At 36.9% G+C, this 19,426-nt stretch overlaps 2 protein-coding genes and 1 long non-coding RNA gene across 4 annotated transcripts in view; 2 read left to right on the top strand and 1 right to left on the bottom strand.

Moving 5' to 3' along the window:
• LOC133664777 (protein FAM110B-like) overlaps positions 1 to 11,707 on the top strand; it is a 36,699-nt gene extending 24,992 nt beyond the window's left edge. The window contains exons 4-5 of the mRNA XM_062069679.1: positions 653 to 1,062; positions 2,251 to 11,707. Coding sequence (XP_061925663.1) covers positions 653 to 1,062; positions 2,251 to 3,154 — 1,314 coding nt within the window. The 3' untranslated portion in view covers positions 3,155 to 11,707. The remainder of the gene's footprint in view (positions 1 to 652; positions 1,063 to 2,250) is intronic.
• Positions 1 to 19,426, bottom strand: part of LOC133664780 (uncharacterized) — a 52,567-nt gene that overhangs the window by 9,109 nt on the left and 24,032 nt on the right. The window lies entirely within an intron of this gene.
• Positions 14,133 to 19,426, top strand: part of LOC133664778 (ubiquitin-like-conjugating enzyme ATG10) — a 37,459-nt gene continuing 32,165 nt past the window's right edge. For both annotated transcript variants that reach the window (XM_062069681.1, XM_062069680.1), the window contains exons 1-2: positions 14,133 to 14,292; positions 19,247 to 19,373. In XM_062069681.1, coding sequence (XP_061925665.1) covers positions 19,269 to 19,373 — 105 coding nt within the window. In that variant the 5' untranslated portion in view covers positions 14,133 to 14,292; positions 19,247 to 19,268. The remainder of the gene's footprint in view (positions 14,293 to 19,246; positions 19,374 to 19,426) is intronic.

A 19,426-nucleotide genomic window follows, 5' to 3' on the forward strand; every position in this document is an offset into this window, starting at 1 on the left:
AGCATTTGTTAAGTACCGAAATATCAGACTTTGAGCTGTATTCATGCAAATTAGCAACAAAGCTAGCACGCTAACGTTAACATGCTAGCAGTTCGCATTTGTTAAGTACCAAAATATCAGACTTTGAGCTGTATACATGCGAAATTAGCAACAAAGCTAGCACGCTAACGTTAACATGCTAACAGTTCACGTGCGCTCCGTACCAAAAATATATTACGCCTGCCAAAAAATAGCTAAAAAAGCTAGCATGTACCATGCTAATGTTATCATGGCTGAAAAACTGTATCATGACATAATGTTTTATATCAGTCAATATCGATAATTGTTGGTATTTTTTATTCATCCCGATTCCAAATCGATTGATAATTCTCAAAAATTGAAAAAAATAACAATTTATATATTTTTTCTTAGTTTTTTATTATTGTTTTGAAAAACCGTCATTATAATTATTGTGGGCGATTGTCACCCCAGGAATCGGAATCGGATCAAATGGTTAGGTGCCCAAAGGTACAAAAAACGTTAAATCCCGATTATTGACCAGTGGACCAAGACTACAAATCTTTAGACTTACTTCTGATAATGCCAAGCCAAGCCTGGCGTCAGTCAGCACTACAAACACCACACCTCACTTTGGATCTTGGCTCTGTTTCAGGTGGAACCCAACCCCAAACGCCTCAGTGCTGTGGAAAGACTGGAAGCCGACAAGGCCAAGTATGTCAAGAGCCAGGAAGTTATCAACGCCAAACAGGAACCGATCAAACCCCAAATTCCGGCCAAGTCTCCCCTTGAGCTCACCCTTCTGTCAAAAAGGGGCACCGGAATGTGCGGCGGAGGACACAAAGGCGAAGTCCCTTTCAAACCCTCGAACAACAACGCCAAGTCGGACACGTGTGCCACGACCAGCAGCGGCAAGCGGGAGAATTTGAACCTGGAGATCTTAAAAAATCTCCTCAATTCATCGTCGACTTCGGTAGCAGGTCCCGAAGGACTCCGTAGTGGAGCTAAGAGTGCCGTGTTGATGAGGTCGTCTGGGGGAATGACGAGGAGTTGGACGCCCTCACCGTAAGTAACCAGTTTCAAGGGAATGACGGCTGCATTCAAATAATCCGGGTTGTCTAAAGTGTCAATACTTGGACACTTTCAAAGACTTGTCATGAAAAAAGTGAATTGCATTTATCCATCCATCTTCTAGCCAGCCTAAGCAGGGAAGCCCAGACTTTCCTCGCCCCAGCCACATCATCCAGCTCTTCCCGGGGGATCCCGAGGCGTTCCCAGGCCAGCCGGGAGACATAGTCTTCCCAACGCGTCCTGGGTCTTCCCCGTGGCCTCCTACCGGTCGGACGTGCCCTAAACACCTCCCCAGGGAGGCGTTTGGGTGGCATCCTGACCAGATTCCCGAACCACCTCATCTGGCTCCTCTCGATGTGGAGGAGCAGCGGTTTTACTTTGAGCTCCCCCCGGATGGCAGAGTTTCTCACCCTATCTCTAAGGGAGAGCCCCGCCACCCGGCGGAGGAAACTCATTTCGGCCGCTTGTACCCGTGATCTTGTCCTTTCGGTCATAACCCAAAGCTCTTGACCATAGGTGAGGATGGGAACATAGATCGACCGGTAAATTGAGAGCTTTGCCTTCCGGCTCAGCTCCTTCTTCACCACAACGGATCGATACAGCGTCCGCATTACTGAAGACGCCACAATGATGCGCCTGTCGATCTCACAATCCACTCTTCCCTCACTCGTGAACAAGACTCCGATGTACTTGAACTCCTCCACTTGGGGCAGGGTCTCCTCGCCAACCCGGAAAAATTGCATTTATCGACTCCTGAAATTCGGGTATCGTGACAACCCTATTCAATCAGCCAGTTTGGGGGTCCTTGTCATATTATCTGCCGTTTGTGGTTGATTTGGCCCTGATGGGTCAACTGGAGCTGTTTGCAAGTCATGCCTACAGGACCTCCAACCTGAAGCCATGTTCTCTGCCGGTAAATGGTGGATTGCACTCTCTGGGTCGGGTGGAAGTGTTCATGTAAACCACAGTCTTAGGGTTGGGGCATTTGGTGAAAGTGTTGGAGTTGCCACAGACTGTAGTGAAAGATGAATTCAGTAACAGCTCTGGGGATTCATGGTAGAGCTGGATGACTTCTTTGTGTAAAAGAATACAAACATGTCTTAGCATAACAATTCCGGACTGTATGGTTGAAAACATTGGTTTGTCTTCTGCTGTAACACTTAGTTTGTTCTCTGCTCCTAGGATGCCCTTAACTTACCGATCCACCATGGCTCTCAACGAGCAAGCGCAAGACTCTGCTCCCAGTCCGAGCACCTCGCACTCTCTGCGCTCTTTTTCCCATTCCTTGAAGGTAGCACCCATGAACGGCGGCGGGCGGCGCAGTCCGCAGCTGGTGGGAAACCTCAATCTCAGCAGGAGAGTCCTGGACGAGCGAGGGGGCGAAAGACGGGTGGCTACGGATCGATCACAGTCTCCGCTTCCGCCGCTGCTGACCTCCCACTCCTCCTCGGACCTCCTGCGATTGTGCAATGGCAAGCCTCTCCGCACCGCTCGATCTAGCAGCTCCTCAGCGCCACCGCTGCCTCCGAAACCCAACCCAGCCTCCCTTCCGCCTCCGACCCTCTCGCTGTCGCTGCCTCCTCGTCGTGCAAATGTGTCCCCGCTGCTGTGCGATAACGAGGCCCCTCAGTCACTGAATCCTGAAGACACCTCCAATCCTTCGACAGATCCCAATCTGGAGTTAGAGCTGGGTTCCTCGGTAGCGCGTCGCTCCTCTCTACACAGGTCAAAATCAGACCTGTCGGACCGCTACGCCCGTGCCGGAGCTGACGTGGAACGTTTTTTTAACTACTGCGGCCTCGATCCCGAGGAGCTGGAGGCGGTCGGTCCAGAGAACTTTGGTCGGGCCAATTCGGACATCGTGACCTTCAACTTGCGGTCGGCGTCCATGATCTCCGACTGCGACCAGTCCCGGCAGTCCTCCAACGCCGGCCTGTCGGACGGGGACGAGGCTGAAGATGAGGACGAGGAGGCCGGGGAGCGAGTCCCTTACGGCATCTCTGCCGTGGAGCGGAACGCCAGAGTCATTAAGTGGCTGTACAGTATCAAACAAGCGAGGGAGGCACAAAAGGTTTCACATGTTTAGCGAATCAAAGTGCTTCTCGTGACAGATCGGACGTCTCGAACTCTGGACTTGAGAGGCTTGCTAGAAAAAATAAATCACATCTTAGCGTACATGTTGGTATTGAAGTAAAGACTTCAATGTAAAAACGTGGATAGGAGGAAAAGTTTTATTGGTAGCTAACGCTAACTTAATCATTTTTGTTTGAGGAAATTATTCATGAGGTTGTTTTGCCCGTTTAACTTGACTAAAATAGACCAGCTCAGTGGCCTAGTGGTTAGAGTGTCCGCCCTGAGACTGGGAGGTTTTGAGTTCTAACCCCCGGCCGAGTCATACCAAAGACTACAAAAAATGGGACCCATTTCCTCCCTGCTTGGCACTCAGCATCAAGGGTTGGAATTGGGGGTCGAATCAGCGCGGCGCATGCTGCTGCTCACTGCTCCCCTCACCTCCCAGGGGGTGAGCATGGGGATGGGTCAAATGCAGAAGACAAATTTCACCACACCTTGTGTGCGTGTGACTATCATTGAGACTTTAACTTTAACTTAAAATTGATTTGGTTGAGCTTTTAGCTGAAGGTTGACCACGACCACACTTTTGTAACCTGCTTTGCAAAAGTTGTACCCTTTACAGTATATACCAAATGATATATTGCGAGAACTCTTGAATCGAGAATCAATTCTGCATGGAAATGACACCCCAAGGACCGGAATCGATTTTAATTGTGAGTTGTAAGGTTCACATCCCTACAGAACACCCGCGTTAGCTGGTACCATAGCATGCCCTTAACCTACTGGGGCCGGTCTCTGGGTGTGTCCTTCCCCTTGATCAATGTGTCCGTCTCATTTTTTCCGAAAGACGAAGCTAAAAGGGGAGTCCACCATGAACGCGGTTTGCTCCATACCTCGGCTCTAAGGCCGCCCTTCGGTTTATGTTCATCTTGTACCAATTAGCGCAGGGACGTCTGCTACAACCTCAACCAAACCAATTTCAGAACAAGAGCAAGCAGAAATGCAGCATAAGTCTTGAATAATTTCATAAAACTAAACAGTACCTAACACTCACTTGGAACAAACATTTACTTTCCTAGCAACTAAACGACTTAAATATTTAACTCCGTCTATTTCGAGCAAGCTTCTTCGAGCTCCAGGTTTGAGAGTTCCAAACCCTTTCGTCGTCGTCGTCATCGGTCTCATTTTTCCTGACCTTTATGTGAAGAACCACGCTATGAAGCTACAAAAGAAACGTTCGAAGGTGTTAGTGTTCATGCGCTAAAGGTTTTGTATCGCTCATGACAGCTTGTCGGCGTACCAATGACATGGCAACCGACCTCAAACGAGACCTTAAGGGTACGCAGGTGCCACCTGGACCCATGTTTTACTTCCTTGATAGCGCAGGTTGGTGTTCATCTGAACGGGTCGCAATCACAACTACTTTAGAGCCTGTTACTTATTTGACTCGGCCCTCTTGGAACGTGGGCCACCAACAAGATTCCTCCAACCAGGTGGCACCTCTGCCGGTCTCTGCACCTTCCTCCGAGCATCAGCCTCTCAGTATCGTCGCCAGGTATTTTTAAAACAGCCCATTTCCTTCAGGGTTCTGCTGTAATGTATCTGGTTCGGGTCTCGTTGGTGTTTCCTATTCTATGGGCTGTTAACTTGTCCGTGCCCAGAACTCTTGGTTGCTGATAGTCTGTATTCCGAGTATTCTTCGGAAGTAAAAGTTGATAAATGTCTGGATTCTTGTGGTGATGGTTAGGGTGGCTGGAAGATCCTTCAGTTGATTTGATCGATTATGGACCGATATCTTACATTTTAAATACCACCCCCGGTAGTGAGCAGTATTACACCATGCTAACGTTATCTCCCAACAACAACAAAAACTTAAGGGACTCATCGGCCCACCTGGACTTCCCTCTCCCCAGCCACTTCGTCCAGCTCCTCCCGGGGGATCTCGAGGCGTTCCAAGACCAGCCGGGAGACATAGTCTTCCCAACGTGTCCTGGGTCTTCCCCGTGGCCTCTTACCGGTCGGACGAGCCCGAAACACCTCCGTAGGGAGGCGTTCGGGTGGGATCCTGACCAGATGCCCAAACCACCTCATCTGGCTCCTCTCCATGTGGAGGAGCAGCAGCTTTACTTTGAGTTCCTCCCGGATGACAGAGTTTCTCACCCTATCTCTAAGGGAGAGACCCGCCACCCGGCGGAGGAAACTCATTTGGGCCGCTTGTACCCATGATCTTGTCCTTTCGGTCATAACCCAAAGCTCATGACCATAGGTGAGGATGGGAACGTAGATCGACCGCTAAATTGAGAGCTTTGCCTTCCGGCTCAGCTCCTTCTTCACCACAACGGATCGATACAGCGTCCGCATTACTGAAGACGCCGCACCGATCCGCCTGTCGATCTCACCATCCACTCGTGAACAAGACTCAGAGGTACTTGAACTCCTCCACTTGGGGAAAGGTCTCCTCCGCAACCCGGAGATGGCACTCCACCCTTTCCCGGGCGAGAACCATGGACCACGGAGTTGGAGGTGCTGATTCTCATCCCAGTCGCTTCACACTCGGCTGCGAACCGATCCAGTGAGTAAACATCTGACCCAAACGTATTTCATTGGAAGGCGCACGCGTCGAGCTTTCACAATAAAATCCATGTGCGGTGCATCTTGTCTGACTGCCTTAAAGATGAGTCCCAGAAGAATAGTTCCATATTTAGTTAGCATATGTCAAGTACCAAAGTATACGGTTGCAAAATCTAGCACCAAAAACAGTTAGCATGCTAATGTTAGCATGCTAACAGTTAGCATATGTCAAGTACCAAGTCACATGACTCTAAGGTATACGGTTGCAAAATTAGCACCAAAAAAAGTTAGCATGCTAACAGTTAGCATATGTCAATTACCAAGTTATATGACTCTAAGTTATACGGTTGCAAAATTAGCACAAAAACAAAGTTAACATGCTAATGTTAGCATGGTCAAAAAAATGTGTAGCTAATGTTAGCATGCTAACAGTTAGCATATGTCAAGTACCAAGTCACATGACTAAGGTATACGGTTGCAAACTGAGCACCAAAAAAAGTTAGCATGCTAACAGTTAGCATATGTCAATTACCAAGTTATATGACTAAGTTATACGGTTGCAAAATTAGCACAAAAACAAAGTTAACATGCTAATGTTAGCATGCTACAAAAAATGTGTTGCTAATAGTAGCATGCTCACAGTTAGCATAAGTCAAGTGCCAAGTTATATGATTCTAAGGTACACGGTTGCAAAATTAGCACACAAAAATAGCGCATCACATCCTGTCTGACTGTGTTTACAAAACGAGTCCCAGAAGAAAAGCTCCCATATTTAGTTAGCATAATGTTAAGCAAGTCAATTGCTGGCATGCTAACTTTTTTGAACAAATTTTGCAGTTATACACCTCAGTCACATTTTGTTACACATGCTAACTTTTAAAAACTAATTTTGCAGTTTTACACCTCAGTCATATATTTTGCTACACATGCTAACTTTAAAAAAAAAAAAAAAAATTCAGTTATACACCTCAGTCACATTTTGTTACACATGCTAACTTTTTTAAACTAATTTTGCAGTTTTACACCTCAGAGTCACATTTTGTTACACATGCTAACTTTTAAAAACTAATTTTGCAGTTTTACACCTCAGAGTCATATATTTTGCTACACATGCTAACTTTTTAAAAACTTTTTTTTTCAGCTATAAACCTTAGTCGCATTTTGTTGCCCATGCTAACTTTTTTTAACTAATTTTTCAGTTTTACACCTCAAGTCATATTTTGTTACACATGCTAACTTTTTTAAACTAATTTTGCAGTTTTACACCTCAGAGTCATATACTTTGCTACACATGCTAACTTTTTAAAAACGATTTTTTTTCTTCCAGTTTTACACCTCAGTCACATTTTGTTACACATGCTAACTTTTGTAAACTATTTTTGCAGTTACACACCTCAGAGTCACATTTTGTTACACATGCTAACTTTTAAAAACTAATTTTGCAGTTTTACACCCCAGAGTCATATATTTTGCTACACATGCTAACTTTTGTAAACTATTTTTCCAGTTACACACCTCAGAGTCACATTTTGTTACACATGCTAACTTTTAAAAACTAATTTTGCAGTTTTACACCTCAGAGTCATATATTTTGCAGCACATGCTAACTTTTTAAAAACGATTTTTTTTTTCCAGTTTTACACCTCCGTCACATTTTGTTACACATGCTAACTTTTGTAAACTATTTTTCCAGTTACACACCTCAGAGTCACATTTTGTTACACATGCTAACTTTTAAAAACTAATTTTGCAGTTTTACACCCCAGAGTCATATATTTTGCTACACATGCTAACTTTTTAAAAACGTTTTTTTTTTTTCAGTTATACACCTCAGAGTCACATTTTGTTACACATGCTAACTTTTGTTGAACTAATTTTTCAGTTTTACACCTCAGTCATATTTTGTTACACATGCTAACTTTTTTAAACTAATTTTGCAGTTTTACACCTCAGAGTCATATATTTTGCTACACATGCTAACTTTTTAAAAACTTTTTTTTTTCCAGTTATACATCTCAGTCACATTTTGTTACACATGCTAACTTTTGTCAACTATTTTTGCAGTTATACACCTCAGAGTCACATTTTGTTACACATGCTAACTTTTAAAAACTAATTTTGCAGTTTTACACCTCAGAGTCATATATTTTGCTACACATGCTAACTTTTTAAAAACTATTTTTTTTCAGTTATACACCTTAGTCACATTTTGTTACACATGCTAACTTTTGTCAGCTATTTTTGCAGTTACACACCTCAGAGTCACATTTTGTTACACATGCTAACTTTTTTTGAACTAATTTTTCAGTTTTACACCTCAGTCATATTTTGTTACACATGCTAACTTTTTTAAACTAATTTTGCAGTTTTACACCTCAGTCATATTTTGTTACACATGCTAACTTTTTTAAACTAATTTTGCAGTTTTACACCTCAGAGTCATATATTTTGCTACACATGCTAACTTTTTAAAAATGATTTTTTTTTCAGTTATACACCTTAGTCACATTTTGTTACACATGCTAACTTTTTTTAAACGAATTTTTCAGTTTTACACCTCAGTCATATACTTTGCTACACATGCTAACTTTAAAAAAAAAAAAATTCCCGTTATACACTTAAGTCACATTTTGTTACACATGCTAACTTTTGTCAACAATTTTTGCAGTTATACACCTTAGAGTCACATTTTGTTACACATGCTAACTTTTAAAAACTAATTTTGCAGTTTTACACCCCAGAGTCATATATTTTGCTACACATGCTAACTTTTTAAAAACGTTTTTTTTTTTTCTCAGTTATACACCTTAGTCACATTTTGTTACACATGCTAACTTTTGTCAGCTATTTTTGCAGTTACACACCTCAGAGTCACATTTTGTTACACATGCTAACTTTTGTCAGCTATTTTTGCAGTTACACACCTCAGAGTCACATTTTGTTACACATGCTAACTTTTGTCAGCTATTTTTGCAGTTACACACCTCAGAGTCACATTTTGTTACACATGCTAACTTTTTTTGAACTAATTTTTCAGTTTTACACCTCAGTCATATTTTGTTACACATGCTAACTTTTTTAAACTAATTTTGCAGTTTTACACCTCAGTCATATTTTGTTACACATGCTAACTTTTTTAAACTAATTTTTCAGTTTTACACCTCAGTCATATTTTGTTACACATGCTAACTTTTTTAAACTAATTTTTCAGTTTTACACCTCAGTCATATTTTGTTACACATGCTAACTTTTTGAAACTAATTTTGTAGTTTTACACCTCAGTCATATTTTGTTACACATGCTAACTTTTTTAAACTAATTTTGCAGTTTTACACCTCAGAGTCATATACTTTGCTACACATGCTAACTTTTTTAAAACAATTTTTTTTTTCCAGTTATACACCTCAGTCACATTTTGTTACACATGCTAACTTTTGTCAACTATTTTTGCAGTTATACACCTCAGAGTCACATTTTGTTACACATGCTAACTTTTAAAAACTAATTTTGCAGTTTTACACCTCAGAGTCATATATTTTGCTACACATGCTAACTTTTTAAAAACTTTTTTTTTCCAGCTATACACCTTAGTCACATTTTGTTACACATGCTAACTTTTGTCAGCTATTTTTGCAGTTACACACCTCAGAGTCACATTTTGTTACACATGCTAACTTTTTTAAACTAATTTTGCAGTTTTACACCTCAGAGTCATATACTTTGCTACACATGCTAACTTTTTAAAAACAATTGTTTTTCAGTTATACACCTCAGAGTCACATTTTGTTACACATGCTAACTTTTTTTAACTAATTTTTCAGTTTTACACCTCAGTCATATTTTGTTACACATGCTAACTTTTTTAAACTAATTTTTCAGTTTTACACCTCAGTCATATTTTGTTACACATGCTAACTTTTTTTAAACTAATTTTTCAGTTTTACACCTCAGTCATATTTTGTTACACATGCTAACTTTTGTCAACTATTTTTGTAGTTATACACCTCGGAGTCACATTTTGTTACACATGCTAACTTTTTTAAACTAATTTTGCAGTTTTACACCTCAGTCATATATTTTGCAACACATGCTAACTTTTTAAAAACGATTTTTTTTTCCAGTTATACACCTCAGTCACATTTTGTTACACATGCTAACTTTTTCAAACTAATTTTGCAGTTTTACACCTCAGAGTCATATACTTTGCTACACATGCTAACTTTTAAAAAAAATATTTTTTTCCGTTATACACTTAAGTCACATTTTGTTACACATGCTAACTTTTGTCAACAATTTTTGCAGTTATACACCTTAAAGTCACATTTTGCTACACATGCTAACTTTTTAAACTAATTTTACATATTTATTTGTTTTAGCTAATATTGCAGTTATACATCTCAGAGTCACATTTTGTTACACATGCTAACTTTTTTTGCAACTAATTGTACATGCTCCTTAATAATGTTAGTCAATTGCTGGCATGCTAACCCTTTTAGCCAATATTGCAGTCATACACCTCAGAGTCACAATTTTTTTTTACACATGCTAACTTTTTAGGCAATTTTGCAGTTATACACCTCAGATCACATATTTTGTTACACATGCTAACTTAAAAAAAAAACATGTTTTTCCGTTATACACTTAAGTCACATTTTGTTACACATGCTAACTTTTGTCAACAATGTTTGCAGTTATACACCTTAAAGTCACATTTTGCTACACATGCTAACTTTTTAAACTAATTTTACATATGTATTTGTTTTAGCTAATATTGCAGTTATACATGTCAGAGTCACATTTTGTTACACATGCTAACTTTTTTTGCAACTAATTGTACATGCTCCTTAATAATGTTCGTCAATTGCTGGCATGCTAACCCTTTTAGCCAATATTGCAGTCATACACCTCAGAGTCACAATTTTTTTTTTACACATGCTAACTTTTTAGGCAATTTTTCAGTTATACACCTCAGATCACATATTTTGTTACACATGCTAACGTTTTTAAGACTACCGGTAATTTAGCATGTTACGTTTTTTTCCATACAACTTTGAGTGACATATTTTGTTACGCATGCAAACATTTTTCACACTAATTTTGCAGGTGTACAGTGAGTAGAGGTTTTAGCTTTTTTTTTTAATCAAGTTTCACTGTTTGTTACTTGACACATGCTAACTGTTAGGTTAGCGTTTGAGTTCGGCTTCACCTTTTCAGCATTCACACACGTTTTTAAAGTTTTCCTCTACTTTGCACAAAGTTGCCCGACGGCGCATGGAGTTGAGGGGGTTAGCGGGCACGTTGCGTTAAAGTTTTCCTCTACTTTGCACAAAGTTGCCTGGCGGCGCATGGAGTTGAGGGGGTTAGCGGGCACGTTGCGTTAAAGTTTTCCTCTACTTTGCACAAAGTTGCCTGGCGGCGCATGGAGTTGAGGGGGTTAGCACTACCGATGTTTGCATCCATCCATCCGCCCGACCCTTCTTTACAACAGTTTGCAAAATCCACCGAATTACAAATAAAAAATGTTCCAACCCGCTACCACGTTGAAAACTGTACAAAGCTTTTGTGTTTTTGACAGCCCATTTCTTGTCAGAGTGAAGGATCAGTACGGCTAAGTTAGCATGTTGCTATCTGTCCTGTCATTGCTGTGTGTCTTCCGCGTGAAAACAAATGTCGTGATCTTGTAGCGTCGATTCTTTGTTAGACTTCAACCCACAAAAGTTCTTCTGTGGTACTTTTGTTTTGTTGCTGTATGTAAAATATTGTAAAGGAGAAAAGAAATGTATATATTTGGCTTGGTTTTAGAACTTTTTTGTTTTGGGAAATCAGAGCCGCAGTGTTTGCTAACAGTGAAGAACTGTCTGGTGGAATCAGTGTTTGCTAACAGTGAAGAACTGTCGGTTTTTGGACGTGGAAGCGTTGGATTTTTATTTGACGGAAGACGAACACGTTCATGTTTTCATTCTCTTTTTGCATTGTTTCAATAAACGGCTCTTTTGCCCCCTTCTGGCCTTTATTTTGAAGGACAAAATGGTACTAAAGGCGTAGCACCTCATGTGAAGTTGACCCCCCACAGTGTTAAAATCTCCCCCAATTTATCCCCATTTAAACCTATCAAACATTAGTGGGACAACAGACACATGTCATGTGTCGCTGCAACCACCAGAGGGAGATGTTCTCTTTAAAGGGCTGAATTCTAAAGAATGGAACTATTTACATTCACATCTAGTCTTAGACTTAGATTCTGGGTTAGGTTAGGTTAGGTTAGGTTTATATCATCAAATATGATTTCTTTATAATCATATTTGATGATATAAAGTCTTATATTTACATCTTTATAATGATAATAAATTATTATCATTATAAAGATGTAAATATAACACTTTATATCATCAAATATGATTTATTATCTTTATAAAGATGTCAATATAAGACTTTATATCATCAAATATGAGTTATTATCATTATAAATATGTCAATACAACTATGTCATCAAATATGAGTTATTATAAATATGTCAATACAACTATGTCATCAAATATGAGTTATTATCATTATAAATATGTCAATATAAGACTTTATATCATTAAATATGATTTATTATCATTATAAATATGACAATATAACACTTTATATCATCAAATATGAGTTATCATTATAAATATGTCAATACAACTATGTCATCAAATATGAGTTATTATCATTATAAATATGTCAATACAACTATCATCAAATATGATTTATTATCATTATAAAGATGTCAATATAACACTTTATATCATCAAATATGAGTTATTATCATTATAAATATGTCAATACAACTATGTCATCAAATATGAGTTATTATAAATATGTCAATACAACTATATCATCAAATATGATTTATTATCATTATAAATATGTCAATATAACACTTTATATCATCAAGTATGAGTTATTATCATTATAAATATGTCAATACAACTATATCATCAAATATGATTTATTATCATTATAAAGATGTCAATATAACTATCATCAAATATGAGTTATTATCATTATAAATATGTCAATACAACTATATCATCAAATATGAGTTATCATTATAAATATGTCAATACAACTATGTCTTCAAATATGAGTTATCATTATAAATATGTCAATACAACTATGTCATCAAATATGATTTATTATCATTATAAATATGTCAATATAAGACTTTATATCATGAAATATGATTTATGATCATTATAAATATGTCAATATAAGACTTTATATCATCAAATATGAGTTATCATTATAAATATGTCAATACAACTGTCATCAAATATGAGTTATTATAAATATGTCAATACAACTATGTCATCAAATATGATTTGTTATCATTATAAATATGTCAATATAACACTTTATATCATCAAATATGAGTTATTATCATTATAAATATGTCAATACAACTATGTCATCAAATATGAGTTATCATTATAAATATGTCAATACAACTATGTCATCAAATATGAGTTATTATCATTATAAATATGTCAATACAACTATCATCAAATATGATTTATTATCATTATAAAGGTGTCAATATAACACTTTATATCATCAAATATGAGTTATTATCATTATAAATATGTCAATACAACTATGTCATCAAATATGAGTTATCATTATAAATATGTCAATACAACTATGTCATCAAATATGAGTTATTATCATTATAAATATGTCAATACAACTATCATCAAATATGATTTATTATCATTATAAAGGTGTCAATATAACACTTTATATCATCAAATATGAGTTATTATCATTATAAATATGTCAATACAACTATGTCATCAAATATGAGTTATCATTATAAATATGTCAATACAACTATGTCATCAAATATGATTTATTATCATTATAAATATGTCAATATAAGACTTTATATCATCAAATATGATTTATTATCATTATAAAGATGTCAATATAACCATCACAATATAATGTACATACTATACAATACCTTTTGCACTATATTAATTTATATTATTATGTGTTGTCAACTTTGTACTTTTTTATGTCATTGCCTGAAATAAATAAATAAATGGGAAAAAAAAAAGAAAAATCAAACATGAAATAAAGACTTTAGTCAATACATGATCATTTAATTCCAGGAGGAACTCCAGTCCTCATTTTCGGGTCTATGCAGTACCAGTAGAAATCCCAATGTTGACATGTGGTTGCCAATTAAGTAAACGCCATGAAAATCGATTGAAAAAGAAGCAATTTAGGATTCACGCGTCGTGTTGCATTGGCTTGAATGGGGAATTGGCCCCTACCAACATGGCCGCCACGTAGGCCCGTCACGTACATCCTGCCTAAAAATGGCGTCACTTTCGGTCTAGTTTTGTATGACGTGCGGTGCTCGCTGACCCCTAGCGGCCATTTTGTGGCAGCACAGGAAGAAGAAGCTGCGCCATGTTGGAATATCTTCACATATTATAATAGCTTCACATTTAAGAATATCCTCACATGTTGGAATATAATCACATGGTGGAATATCTTCACATGTTGGAATATCCTCACGCGGCTTCGAGGGTTTGTCACAAGGTAAGCAGTCTCCTTGTTAAAATATATTCTTGATGACTCCGCTTCACCCAAAAGCTCGTCTGTTGGGACGTTTAATAAAGCGCATGTGTTCCGAATAGTTGGACAAACAGCATCGCCGTGTGATAAATGTTAATGACCTTGTTGTGTCTCACATTACTGAGTCAAAGTAGAATAATTGCCAATCTTTGTTTTTTGTCGAAGTTTAAAGCACCTTGTTTACTTCCGTATATTCTTCTTCGCTGCCGACATAAAGGAGACGAAAACAAAGAAAGTGACTCACAAGCCCCCTAAAGATTGGAGGTGGAATTACGCCACCTAATTGTTTTTATTATGTTGAGGTGGAATAACACCACATAATTGTTTTTATTATGTTTAGGTGGAATAACACCACCTAATTGTTTTTATTATGTTGAGGTGGAATAACACCACCTAATTGTTTGTATTATGTTTAGGTGGAATAACACCACCTAATTGTTTTTATTATGTTTAGGTGGAATAACACCACCTAATTGTTTTTATGTTTAGGTGGAATAACACCACCTACTTGTTCTTATAATGTGTATGTTGGAATAACACCACCTAATTGTTTTTATGTTTAGGTGGAATAACACCACCTACTTGTTCTTATAATGTGTATGTTGGAATAACACCACGTAATTGTTTTTATGTTTAGGTGGAATAACACCACCTACTTGTTCTTATAATGTGTATGTTGGAATAACACCACCTAATTGTTTTTATGTTTAGGTGGAATAACACCACCTACTTGTTCTTATAATGTGTATGTTGGAATAACACCACCTAATTGTTTTTATTATGTTTAGGTGGAATAACACCACCTAATTGTTTTTATTATGTTGAGGTGGAATAACACCACCTAATTGTTTGTATTATGTTTAGGTGGAATAACACCACCTAATTGTTTTTATTATGTTTAGGTGGAATAACACCACCTAATTGTTTTTATGTTTAGGTGGAATAACACCACCTACTTGTTCTTATAATGTGTATGTTGGAATAACACCACCTAATTGTTTTTATGTTTAGGTGGAATAACACCACCTACTTGTTCTTATAATGTGTATGTTGGAATAACACCACGTAATTGTTTTTATGTTTAGGTGGAATAACACCACCTACTTGTTCTTATAATGTGTATGTTGGAATAACACCACCTAATTGTTTTTATGTTTAGGTGGAATAACACCACCTACTTGTTCTTATAATGTGTATGTTGGAATAACACCACCTAATTGTTTTTATGTTTAGGTGGAATAACACCACCTACTTGTTCTTATAATGTGTACGTTGGAATAACACCACCTAATTGTTTTTATTATGTTTAGGTGGAAGAACACCACCTACTTGTTCTTATAATGTGTATGTTGGAATAACACCACCTCATTGTTTTTATTATGTTTAGGTGGAATAACACCACCTCATTGTTTTTATTATTTTTAGGTGGAATAGCACCACTTAATTGTTTTTATTATGTTTACGTTGGAATAACACCACCTAATTGTTTTTATTATGTTTAGGTGGAATAACACCACCTATTTGTTCTTATAATGTGTACGTTGGAATAACACCACCTCATTGTTTTTATTATGTTTAGGTGGAATAACACCACCTCATTGTTTTTATTATTTTTAGGTGGAATAGCACCACTTCATTGTTTTTATTATGTTTAGGTGGAATAACACCACCTCATTGTTTTTATTATGTTGGAGGTGGAATAACACCACCTCATTGTTTTTATTATGTTTATGTTGGAGGTGGATCAACACCACCTAATTGTTTTTATTATGTTGAGGTGGAATAACACCACCTAATTGTTTTTATTATGTTTAGGTGGAATAACACCACCTATTTGTTCTTATAATGTGTACGTTGGAATAACACCACCTCATTGTTTTTATTATGTTTAGGTGGAATAACACCACCTCATTGTTTTTATTATTTTTAGGTGGAATAGCACCACTTCATTGTTTTTATTATGTTTAGGTGGAATAACACCACCTCATTGTTTTTATTATGTTGGAGGTGGAATAACACCACCTCATTGTTTTTATTATGTTTATGTTGGAGGTGGATCAACACCACCTAATTGTTTTTATTATGTTGAGGTGGAATAACACCACCTAATTGTTTTTATTATGTTGGAGGTGGAATAACACCACCTCATTGTTTTTATTATGTTTATGTTGGAGGTGGGACAACACCACCTAATTGTTTTTATTATGTTTAGGTGGAATAACACCACCTCATTGTTTTTATGATGTTTATGTTGGAGGTGGGACAACACCACCTAATTGTTTTTATTATGTTTAGGTGGAATAACACCACCTAATTGTTTTTATTATGTTTAAGTGGAATAACACCACCAAATTGCATTTCTTATGTTTAGGTGGAATAACACCACCTAATAGTTTTTATTATGTTTAGGTGGAATAACACCACCTAATTGTTTTCATTATGGTTAGGTGTAATAACACCACCTAATTGTTTTTATTATGTTTAGGTGGAATAACACCACCTAATTGTTTTTATTATGTTTAGGTGGAATAACACCACCTACTTGTTCTTATAATGTTTACGTTGGAATAACACCACCTAATTGTTTTTATTATGTTCAGGTGGAATAACACCACCTATTTGTTCTTATAATGTGTACGTTGGAATAACACCACCTCATTGTTTTTATTATGTTTAGGTGGAATAACACCACCTCATTGTTTTTATTATTTTTAGGTGGAATAACACCACCTAATTGTTTTGATTATGTTAGAGGTGGAATAACACCACCTAATTGTTTTTATTATGTTTAGGTAGGATAACACCACCTAATTGTTTTTATTATGTTGGAGGTGGAATAACACCACCTCGTTGTTTGTATTATATTTTTGTTGGAGGTGGAATAACACCACCTAATTGTTTTTATTATGTTTAGGTGGAATAACACCACCTAATTTTTTAAATTATGTTTAGGTAGAATAACACCACCTAATTGTTTTTATTATGTTGGAGGTGGAATAACCACCACGTTGTTTGTATTATATTTATGTTGGAGGTGGAATAACACCACCTAATTGTTTTTATCATGTTTAGATGGAATAACACCACCTCATTGTTTTTATTTCGTTAGGTGTAATAACACCACCTCATTGTTTTTATTATTTTTAGGTGGAATAACACCACCTAATTGTTTTGATTATATTAGAGGTGGAATGACACCACCTAATTGTTTTTATTATGTTTACGTTGGAATAACACCACCTAATTGTTTTTATTATGTTTAGGTGGAATAACACCACCTAATTGTTTTTATTATGTTTAGGTGGAATAACACCACCTAATTGTTTTTATTATGTTTAGGTGAAATAACACCACCTAATTGTTCTTATAATGTGTACGTTGGAATAACACCACCTAATTGTTTTTATTATGTTTATGTTGGAGGTGGAATAACACCACCTAATTGTTTTTATTATGTTTATGTTGGAATAACCCCACCTAATTGTTTTTATTATGTTTAGGTGGAATAACACCACCTAATTGTTTTTATTATGTTTATGTTGGAATAACACCACCTCATTGTTTTTATTATGTTTAGGTGGAATAACACCACCTCATTGTTTTTATTTCGTTAGGTGTAATAACACCACCTCATTGTTTTTATTATTTTTAGGTGGAATAACACCACCTAATTGTTTTGATTATGTTAGAGGTGGAATGACACCACCTAATTGTTTTTATTATGTTTACGTTGGAATAACACCACCTAATTGTTTTTATTATGTTTAGGTGGAATAACACCACCTAATTGTTTTTATTATGTTTAGGTGGAATAACACCACCTAATTGTTTTTATTATGTTTAGGTGAAATAACACCACCTAATTGTTCTTATAATGTGTACGTTGGAATAACACCACCTAATTGTTTTTATTATGTTATGTTGGAGGTGGAATAACACCACCTAATTGTTTTTATTATGTTTATGTTGGAATAACCCCACCTAATTGTTTTTATTATGTTTAGGTGGAATAACACCACCTAATTGTTTTTATTATGTTTATGTTGGAATAACACCACCTCATTGTTTTTATTATGTTTAGGTGGAATAACACCACCTCATTGTTTTTATTATGTTTAGGTGGAATAACACCACCTAATTGTTTTTATTATGTTTATGTTGGAATAACACCACCTAATTGTTTTTATTATGTTTATGTTGTAATAACACCACCTAATTGTTTTTATTATGTTTAGGTGGAATAACACCACCTAATTGTTTTTATTATGTTTAGGTGGAATAACACCACCTAATTGTTTTTATTATGTTTATGTTGGAATAACACCACCTAATTGTTTTTATTATGTTTATGTTGGAATAACACCACCTAATTGTTTTTATTATGTTTAGGTGGAATAACACCACCTAATTGTTTTTATTATGTTTATGTTGGAATAACACCACCTAATTGTTTTTATTATGTTTAGGTGGAATAACACCACCTCATTGTTTTTATTATGTTTAGGTGGAATAACACCACCTCATTGTTTTTATTATGTTTATGTTGGAATAACACCACCTACTTGTTTGTATTAGCATGTGTCACGCACCAACTTATAATGTAAATGCCTTACTTTAAAAAATGTGTAAAAGTAGCTTAAAAAGTTAGCATGCTAATGTTAGCATGGGTCAAGTACCAAGTTGTATATGACTATGAGGCGTACGGTTGTAAAAATTATCTTTAAAACGTTAGCATGCTAACAACACTATGTTAGCATGCTAACAGTTAGCATGTGTCACGTACCAAGTTGTAAGGTGTATGCCTTACCTTTAAAAAACGTGTAAAATTAGCCTAAAAAGTTAGCATGCCAATGTTAGCATGTGTCAAGTACCAAGTCAACAATTGACATGGACTATTCCACCGCTCTTATTTTGAAAGGCTTCACCCCGCCAACGCAGGGATGAGCTCTGGTCTTCAGTCCGAAGAGGACTTCCGACACCTGTGCCAGGTCCTCCTGAAGACGTCCGATCGGCTGCGCGACGGCTGGAGCTGGGAGCGTGTCCAGGTGAGGACCCGTGACCGGCTTGCACCTGGGACCACTTTCACTTTCACTTTGTC

This window comes from Entelurus aequoreus, linkage group LG14 (assembly GCF_033978785.1).
Source record: "Entelurus aequoreus isolate RoL-2023_Sb linkage group LG14, RoL_Eaeq_v1.1, whole genome shotgun sequence".
Classification (NCBI taxonomy): domain Eukaryota; kingdom Metazoa; phylum Chordata; class Actinopteri; order Syngnathiformes; family Syngnathidae; genus Entelurus; species Entelurus aequoreus.